The 10,740-nt window shown below is 40.1% G+C and overlaps 1 protein-coding gene across 1 annotated transcript in view; it reads right to left on the bottom strand.

Annotated features, from left to right (window-relative positions):
* Window positions 1–6,699, bottom strand: part of LOC136875936 (anillin-like) — a 332,763-nt gene extending 326,064 nt beyond the window's left edge. The window contains exon 1 of the mRNA XM_068228263.1: window positions 6,641–6,699. Coding sequence (XP_068084364.1) covers window positions 6,641–6,658 — 18 coding nt within the window. The 5' untranslated portion in view covers window positions 6,659–6,699. The remainder of the gene's footprint in view (window positions 1–6,640) is intronic.
* Between the last annotated feature and the right edge of the window lie 4,041 nt (window positions 6,700–10,740).

Genomic DNA, 10,740 nt, shown 5'->3' with positions numbered 1-10,740 from the left:
ACGAACATGAGGGAGTCGGATTTGCTCACCCACCCACGCCAGCCAAAGGAATAGCGTGGCGTTGCCTAGATAAATAAATGAACACACTGACTCGATGAGTTCAATGTCCTTATTTCTTTCCGTGCACGGATATAATATCATATTCAATTATTTAAGTGATGCTATATGACAGCGCTAAACATTCTGAAGCTGTCCTCCCAATTCGTATGATTCTACAATCAGGCATTCGGGAGATACTAATCGACCTTGAACTGAAGGGATATTTTCAATATCTGCTTCTCCCACTGAGTGAGAAAGAAAAAACAAGGTTCTGAAATATTTAGGTTCACTGGGGAATCTCTCTGGGCAAAATACAAGCTGTATAGAATGACAGTATTGAGGTAGGCCTATCAGGTTAGTGTGGTGAAACTTTAAGATGTGCTGTGAGCTGCAGTTTTGTATTCACGTCTCTTAGTAAGCCGAGTAGCATCTTAAGCTATGATTTTCATAATGATTCGTACTGAAAGACAATTAAAATTCAAGTAGAAAAAAGAAAGGGTTCCACCTATTTTTTTTTATTTCCACAATTTGTTTTATGTCGCACCGACACAGATAGGTCTTATGGCAATGATGGGAGAGGATAGGGCCTAGAAGTGGGAAGGAAGCAGCAGTGGCCTTAATTAAGGTATAGCTCCAACATTTGCCTGGTGTGTAAATGGGAAACCACCAAAAACCATCTTCAGGACTGCCGACAGTGGGGTTCGAACCCACCATCTCCCAGATGAAGGCTCATAGCTGTGCGTCCCTAATCGCATGGCCAACTCGCCCAGTCCACCTATTTATTACACTTTTTATTAATAATGTAAATGCTTAAAACGTTATTCGTTCATTCACTGAATGGTACTAGTTTGGACCTCCACTATGGTCATCTTCAGCCATGAGAACTATAAAACTGGGGACATCTCAAGGTCGATACGGTAAAATCTGGGATCGTATCGTACTCGGTTCGAATTGAGTTCCATGTAAACGCGGATCGTACTGAGATCGTATTGAAAATGGCTGCGTACACACTCCATGTTTGTTCTGGCTGGTTCTGACGGAATCGTCATCCTCAAAGTTCTGTCGAAATAACAAATATAATAAGCCAGTAAATATATTTACCTGTATAAATGATCAGCAACTGCAATCATATTATAAGACGGCCACCCCTTGCGATTAACAAAATCACGATAAACTTCTATTGGGGGTGAAATTGAAAAGTGCGTTCCACCTAACACACCAGTTACATTTGGAATACCACACATACTTTCAAAACTGAAAGTTATCTCCTGGGCTTCTACTATTTATTTCTACTGTACTGCATTTGGCGTTTTTAAATTTTAGGAGGTGATATCGATTTTACTACAATTCTGCATCGTTCGTATAGGTCGATGTTGCCTGGCGGATTCAATACGATACTCAACTACTGTACATGTAAACGGGGATCGTATTCAATACTGTAAGTGTACTCAAATCGATCTCAATCCCCATGTAAACGTACTAAATATATACAATGAGTTAAAAATTGAGTTCTGTTGTAAAAACCTGAAGAATATAACTCAAAATCTTGATTACGACACATCATCTAGTTGAGAAGTTACGTCAAATTTCTGTTCTAGAATCATGAAACAAAGTTGAGGTTGAAAACAGTGAGCACAGAATCATACAACTGAAGCATTACATCATAACATGATGTGTGGTATTTGACTATCTGATTAAAGTGAAAATATCCACTGGGGACATCCAATGGAGTACATGAGAAGATGTGCTGGAGTTGTTTTCAATGCCAATCAAGTTAAGACAAGTGCCTAAAAGAGACGAACGGGAAACGAAAATTTTGGAGTCCTTATGCAACAAAGATGAAGATTTTAACTTGTAAACGAAAATTAGCTGTTTTTTCTTTTTTTTTTAGGAATAAAAGTTTGTGACAATGTTTATATGAGACTCACCCCCGATTGCAGAATCTAATGTGTATTGTCAATTCTGCGACAAACCGCAATAACATACCACTGAACAGATGTAGGTGAAAGGAAGGAGGGGTGGGTTGGAGGGTTGATGCATGGTTTCGGCTATGGCGGAGCTGGAGGGTGTGGAATGGAGGGAGGTTGCTGAAGGGGTAATATAATGTATTAAGAGAGAGAGAGGGGTTTCAATTTTAATTTGATCTTTGTTTAACATTCATTGGAATAACAATGTCAAATAAGATACTGGGTTTTTCAGATATCTCGTCGAGATTGAAATTAGGATTAGATATTGCTCTAAATGGACGAAACAACTTTCCATTATGTTAAGCACGAAGCCCTTATCAGCCACCTTAAAAATCAGTAAAATATGATATTAATTTATGGTACACACTGTTTTTTAAGGAAAAGAAATATCTAGACAACTACAATAGGTCATCTTCAGCCATGAGAACAATAAAACTGACTTGTCAAAGACATGAATATATACAATAAATGAGTTAAAAATTGAGTTCTGTTGTAAAAATCTGAATATAAAAACAGCGAGAGAGAGAGAGAGAGAGAGAGAGAGAGAATGTTAAACAGCGACTCACGTCTCATGAATCATAATTGGCAGGATGTCCAACCTCACCAATTTATATTCTGGACTATTTCTATTTTAAACAATAATTTTTTTTACTGTCATTCTGCAATTTTTGTTGAATATATATGTGGCTGAAACGAAGGTGTAAGCTACAAGTTCTCAATTTCTATACGATGTGTCATGGTAATGAAACTCGTTGTTTGGGTTTCATGTACTTTTTATTGTTTCTCAAAGTGATGTTGATAGCAATCAGTCACATAATATGATAGTGACATTCTTTGCAGTAAATACGAATTACTTTGCAATGCCATCTGTCTTAATGGTTATGTACATCCTAATGCTAATGTACTATATATAGGGTTATCCACCTAAGATGATACACAGAAATAACGTCTAAACCATTAAAGATATTGGTATTCTGTTCTCAATTAATGTTATTGGCTTTATGTCCCACTAACTACTCTTTTACGGTTTTCAGAGACGCCCAGGTGTCGGAATTTAGTCCTGCAGCAGTTCTTTTACGTGCCAAACTCACCAAGGACACGACACTGTCGTATATGAACACCTTCAAGTACCACTGGACTGACCCAGGATTGAACCTCCCAAGTTGGGGTCAGAAGGCCAGCGCCTCAACCGTCTTAGCCACTCAGCCTGGCATTCTGTTTTCATATTCATAAAGGATAAACAGGGGCTTGTAAAATAATGTATTAATAACCGAGATATTGACACTAACTCCATATTTTTAAATGGAACGGCACAAATTCATACAGTTGGCCTAAAAGTTCAACTGCGTACAAGTTCAAATATGTAAGTATTTTCAAAATTGGACAGTTACTTTTTGAGATATCAATAAGAACAGCATGCACGGTTTTGCATGCCGCATCAGACAGCGTGCAGTCGGGCAAGGACATACTGACGCGCAAGCAGTTTCCTGGGCGTGATTCCAGCCACAGAATGGATACCAGGCATGTAAGCATATCATACACATGTGATGGGTTTGCAAAGTGTGTATGACGGGTGAACTCATGAAAGTGATTTTCATGGTGTCCCATGTTCAACACCAGGCAAATGCCAGATTGGTACCTTTGAGATGGGCCAAGACCGACGTGGGAAAAGACACCAAACTGAACACAACCTGTTACACGTGGATTTCAAAACCAAAAAAAACTTTAATCTCCTTTCCCTGTTGTATTTGCCAGTCATACAATAACGTTGCACACCCAAAGTATGTTACGGTACATCACATTATGTGTACGATAGTTTACAGTACATGCCTAGTATCTGTTCTGTGGCTGGAATCAATGCCAGGAAACAGCTTGCGTGCCAAAACGCCCTTGGCCGACCCTGCGTTGTTTGATGCGGCACGCAAAAGCCCATTTGCGGTTTTTATTGATATCTCAAAAAGTAACCGCCCGATTTTGAAAATACTTACACATTTCAACTTGTACGCAGTTGAGCTTTTAGACCAGTTGTATGTATTTTTGCCGTTCTGTTTAAAGATATGGAGTTAGTATCAAATTCTCAGTTATTAATCACCCCATGAGAATAAGCAGCATATTATAATATCCTGGGTATCATTTACGAATATGAAAAAAGAATACCGATATCTTTAATGGTTTAGACATTATTTCCGTGTAACATCCTAGGTGAATAATCCTGTATATCAAAAACTTTTAAATCACTAGGGTCTACTTGTCAAGTGACATATTAGCGAAGTGGTAAAGATATGAGACTACAGACTTCAAGATCAGTACTTCAAATCGGCCCATCATCAGGAATTTAAAACAGGTAAGTTAAATTTGTGTAAAATGCAAATATACAGGGTCTCTCATAAACTAAGACCGAGCACACAGTGTTTGTACTCTGCGCTACGGCAGCTACCTCAGCCAAACTTACGTTGCACACGGCCGCCCTGCTTCAAGCATGTATACAATCTTGTATGAAATCTTACCTTATAAAGGATGCTGAAAGTGTAGTCCTTCCGTGTTTTTTTTTTCTTTTTCTTTTTTTTTGCTAGTGGCTTTACGTTGCACCGACACAGATAGGTCTTATGGCGACAATGGTATAGGAAAGGGCTAGGAGTGGGAAGGAAGCGGCCGTGGCCTTAATTAAGGTACAGCAAACCATTTTCAGGGCTGCCGACAGTGGGGTTCCAACCTACTAACTCCTGAATACTGGATACTGGCCGCACTTACGCGACTGTAGCTATCGAGATCCTTCCGGGGTTATACAGGTACTGTGTTTGGTAACCACATTCTGGCAGACGCGAGCGAGTTTTGCCACTGCAATGTTTTTGATTTTATTTGTAATGTTTTCTTTCAATTCCTCCACCGTGTGAGGATTTGATAGATACACTCTTATTTTCAGTTTACCCCACAAGTAAAAATCACACGCTGTTAGATCTGGAGAATGAGGGGAAATAGACCAGCACTGATCACTCTATATGCAAACACTTCCGAGATTTGAAAAGGGAATCTTCTGCTGTATGAACAGGAGCTGAATCTTGTTGACACCACCCACACGATTCCTCCTCCGTTAACTGATGGAAGAATGGCGTCAAAATGTCATCTAGGTACCTCTCTGCATTTTCTGTGGTCTTGAAAAAAATACGCCCAACTATTCGTCTTGAACCAACAACACACCAAACACCAATCTTCCTATCGTAATGAGGGACTTCATAAACATCATTAGGCTGTGAGCTTGCATTCGAGACATAATGGGTTCAAACCACAATGTTGGCAAAGCTGAAGATGGTTTTTTGTGGTTTCCCATTTTCACACCAGAAAAAAGCTGCAGATATACCTTAACTAATACCACAGCCGCTTCCATCCCACTCCCCCTTTCTCATCCCATCATCGGTTTAAGACCTATCTGCATCGGTGCGATATAAAGCAAATTGTTAAAAAAATTAATATGATTTTCTCACATCAATAGAGAGAGTTATGACTGTTCACACGACCATTAAGATGAAACGAGAACTTTTACATACAAGAAAGGTGTTGCAATGATAAGTGTCTCACCCTGTTTACAGCTGAGAGACTGGTGACTAATGCTTGCAAGGTCGAACACGTGCAGGCTGCTTGCAAGATCAAGAACTATGCACGCGCCTCCCATACTGGAGCTTACGTATCGGAGTAAAACCGCTGCTTCAAAAGTCTCTGTTTATATGAAAGACCCTGTGTATGATGCAAATAAATGGAAGGTAGGAGACAGGTGGAGTGAGGACAGCTGGACGATAGCGAAGAGATAAGAAAAAAGTAAATGGATAAAACTATTCACTAATTACAGTTTCTCCCCACTTGAAACCCCTGACTATCCTGGCAGATCCCGCAAGTATGACGCCGTAGATGTGCCAAACAAGGATCTCTCCTTTCAGCTACTTCAGGCATCATTAAACATCACCTTTCCACAATTCCAAACATGTGGGATGGGTACAAAAGAGCCAACATAATTAGGGTCAGCAATAAACAGATAAACCCTGACAAGGAGACTGTGGACATTACATAAGAGAATGGATCTCCAGCTGTACTTCGCCTTAAAACAACAAACACCACAAGCACCAACATAAAATCACCATAGCTAAACTGTCTACTATCAGGCAGCTGACCCAAATGCTTTGCTAGCAAACTCCCAGCAAATATAGAATACACCGTGACCCAGATCATCAAGCCGACAGTCATAACTAGTATTCCATACAGTAATTTACCCACAAAATAGCTCTCATAACACAAGTTTCATTTAATTCTCAACTAAATGTTCAAATTATAGCCTCCCAAAAGAGGTTAGATAACAGGTACCAGATGTTCGCCAAAATCGCACAATGTGTATAGGCTACAATCAGAAATATACCCCCAGTTTTACAACTCTTTCCAATATATCGGGTAAGTAAACAAAGTAGTCCTTTACAACTGTCACCGGGAACAATTTCATGCTGTCATGGAATTGGCGGACGGACAGGCACCCACATACTGTGTATAAGAAATGCATATAAATATTACATAAATATCGTTAAATAACTTTTTAAAACGTCCTTCTATCCCCTATACGATAAATTCATAACAATAAGCCCACGACTTACCTGCGTACTTGGATCCATAACGAAAATACACTCACGCAAAACAAAACAAAGAGCGAATTGCACAAGAAGTACGTATCAACTATACTGTAAGTATTTAACTACTCTGCATCGATAGCGCATTAATAACATATACGAATGCCGATTTTGGAATCAATCCTTCTTAAAAATGAAATTACTACACCACCACCCAAAACCGGTCATGACATTCAAAATCGAATCCAACCGCCAATAAACATATAGCCAACATAGGAAACATGGGAAGGTCCTATATATCCTCTTTGGTCCATTTGTCCAAACACGGCTTGCTAGATCTAAGGAAATCAAAAGTATATTCTCTGAGGGGGGTTTTTACAGTAAATAAAGATTATTTATTGGAGTCATTGGCCACTGTTGATCATACAGTAAAGTTGCCTACGAGATATACAAGGCCGGGACATAGCTACTCATTTAAAGCTGGAAGGATGGCCCAACCATGTTCACAGTTTGCCCGCTGGATGTTGATTCTCTCCTGTTCTATGCGGTTTTTAATACGGTGATGTGCGGAGTAATTGTGATGCTGTGTTGATATTTCGCAATTTATTGTGAGCATTGTTTATGTCGGTGAGTGTTTCTGACGGTCTGTGAATAATAATAATAATAATAATAATAATAATAATAATAATAATAATAATAATAATAATAATAATAATAATAATAATAATAATAATAATAATAATAATGTTCTTGGCTTTACGTCCCACAAACTACCTTTACGGTTTTCAGAGGCGCCGAAATGACAAAATTTAATCCCACAGGAGTTCTTTAACGTGCCAGAATATCTACCAACACGAGGCTGACGTATCTGAGCACATTCAAACACTACCGGACTGAGCCAGGATCGAACCTGCCAGTTAGGTTCAGAGAGCCAGCGCCTCAACTTTCTGAGACACTGATCTCGGCAAAGGCGGGAAGATTGTGCACTGTTGTGTACCTCTATGTACTTCGGATACCGCTAAAAAGCAAGAAAATATGACGTTCCGTAATTTCCCTTCCGAGTGCGGTTTAAGACAGAAATGCAGGCAAGATATTTCGACGCAAGGTGATTAAGTAGGATCTCTTTGGGTACGTAACAATTATTCCCGAGTGTGTAGCTTACATTCTAATACACCGGAGTTCAGTATAAGCACATCAATCAAATGAATTCTTCCCAACAAAATTCCCTTCTGTTTTTATTTGTTATTGCATTCTACGTTCCACTAACTACTTTTGACGGAGACGCCGAGGTGCCGGAATTTTGTCCCTCAGGTCTTTTTACGTGCCAGTAAATCCACTGACAGGAAGCTGACGTATTTGAGCACCGTCAAATACCACCGGACTGAGCCAGGATCGAACCTCACAAGTTGGGGTCAGAAGGCCATCGCCTCAACCGTCTTAGCACACTCAGCCCGGCAAATCATATTGTTTTTAATGTGTATCCTGTTCACAAACAGAAAAGTGTCAAACGTAGAAACGATCCAGCTTCCAGAAATGATGTATTGCCACCAATATTTAGTCAAATTTCTGATTCAGATAACGATGAACATGTCATATATCTTCAGCAAATAACTGTTCTACGTCAGCCACAAAGGAAAAAGGTGTGCATTCTCGTTTCAGTGTCAAAGAAAAGTTAGGAGTGATCTGTCAAATCTAAATATGTATTGATGAGAAAATTAAATATCAGATTAAGAAAAACAGTATTTAAATTGAGAAGTAGGTTATGGGAAACGAAATCAGAAATAATGTTTCAAGGTATCTGAACTTCCCAAAAAAAGTGAACAAAACTGCAAGAAATGGTAAAAATGGTCATTTAGGAGCTTATTCCCCTGGCAATGATAGCTGTCCATCTGATAAGAATGGCTGAGGAGCATACACACCGTGAAAGCTGCATACAAGGATTATCATCAGCCACCCGTGATAGTCCTTGACGCACCTAATTAGAACGCAGTATCCATCAATAAAGTTTGTGTGTTTCCTAAGAAACATTTTAAAAATCACGTGCTACGCTTTGAGTTACTTGAGAAAAACAAATCTTGTAAAGAAGCTAATTGCCAATGTTGTGCCCAATTCCTGGAACGCTTACACTGTGTTCGTTGTTATGAGCAGGAAAGACTATAATATAGGTAAAATAATACTACGGCCGATTGGATCCCTCGCTGCGCTCCTTATACCGGCCTTGACAATCGCGTGTGAAGCCCAGCATAAAGCTGTAATTAGAAAGTTTCACCGTAATGCCTCTGGAGCGCTGGTCTACTACCCACTGACAGCAAGCTGTATACCGCAAATTGCCGCATTTCCACTTTTATTTAAATGGTTTTGCTGTCGTAGATGTTGGCAATGTGTTCACAATGAGGTGCTAGTTGGCTAGTATTGAGATCTGATAGTTATGCGCTAGTGAGTTTATTTTTTAATTGTGTAGTGCGGTGATTATATTTTTTAAATTTGTTTACAAATCTTGAATTTGTAACATTCTTGTGCACCTTTTCGTACTTCGAGCAGAAATTTTATGGAAACAAGAACAAAGTAATTTCTCGCTGTAACTTTGTCCTGAACAAGGAGTTTGATTTATGCGCTAATTCGTTTTTTAATGGTGTGGTGATTTGCTTTTCTTTAACTGTGGTAGGACATATTGGAATATATATTGCTGTGTGCCTTTTTTGTATTCCGAACAGGAAAAAAAAGGGACACTATAATTTCACGAATTCTCTGTAGACCAGGACAAAACTACGGAGTAGCTAAAAGCAGGTAGCACTCTCATCTTAGTTTTCCGTTTCTGTTTTGGATATTACCATCGTTCTTTCTTTCTTTCTTTCTTTCTTTCTTTCTTTCTTTCTTTCTTTCTTTCTTTCTTTCTTTTTTTACTCTGTTTAACCCTCCAGGGTTGGCTTTTCTCTCGGACTCAGTGAGGGATCCCACCTCTACCACCTCAAGGGTAGTGTCCTGGAGCGTGAGACTGCGGGTCGGGGGATACTGACCAGTACCTCGCACAGGCGGCCGCAACTTCTATGCTGAACAGGGGACATGTGTTGGGGATGGGAAGATTGGAAGGCATAGACAAGGAAGAGGGAAGGAAGCAGCCGTGGCATTAAGTTGTTACCATCCCCGCATTTGCTTGGAGGAGAAGTGGGAAACTATGGAAAACAACTTCGAGGATGACTGAGGTGGGAATCGATACACCCCTCTACACAGTTGACTTCCCAGGGCTGAGTGGACCCCATTCCAGCCTTCGTGCCACTTTTGAAATTTCGTGGCAGGGCCAAGGAATCGAACCCGCGTCTCTGGGAGGGGCAGCTAATCACGCTAATCAGGTATTTTTACCGATGAATTTTCTTTCATAGAATAATCATTTAGGCGGTATCGTATTTGCCATATGACAGCAACACAACACATTTTTATCCAGGATAATCTGAACATTAATATTTAAACATTGACAAGTAAGAATCACTACTGCTATGACGGTAAGGCCAACGTATGAAGTGTTGTTACCTGAGCAATGGGGCCGATGACCTAGATGTTAGGCCCCTTTAGACAACAAGCATCATCACCATCAAGCAGAGAACAGTTTACAATTTATTTACTCAAAATACTTTTCTCTCACTGAATTTTTATTTAAATTCTTCTTCTTCTTCTTTTAGCTATTCGTTTTACGTCGCACCGACATAGATAGGTCTCATGACGCCAGTGGAATAGGAAAGGGCTAGCAGTGAGAAGGAACCGGCCGTGGTCTTAATTAGGGTACAGCCTGATATGAAAATGGGAAACCACGGAAAACCATCTCCAGGGTTGCCGACAGTGGGGTTCGAACCCACTATCTCCCGGATGCAAGCTCACAGCTCACAGCTGCACGCCGCGCGGCCAATTTGTTCCACCCTACTGCATTTCAAGTAAAAATTGTCTGAATTTAGCACGGCCAACTTGCCCGGTATTTAATATTCTTTGCTATTTGCTTTACGTCGCACCGACACAGATAGGTCTCATAGCGACGATGGGATGGGAAAGGCCTAGGAAGGGGAAGGAAGCGGCCGTGGCCTTAATTAAGGTACAGTCTGATGTGAAAATGGGAAACCACGGAAAACCACCTTCAG

This window comes from Anabrus simplex, chromosome 6, assembly GCF_040414725.1.
Source record: "Anabrus simplex isolate iqAnaSimp1 chromosome 6, ASM4041472v1, whole genome shotgun sequence".
Taxonomy (NCBI): domain Eukaryota; kingdom Metazoa; phylum Arthropoda; class Insecta; order Orthoptera; family Tettigoniidae; genus Anabrus; species Anabrus simplex.
Note: the sequence above shows the minus strand (reverse complement) of the source record. Positions and strands in the feature narration are given on the sequence as shown.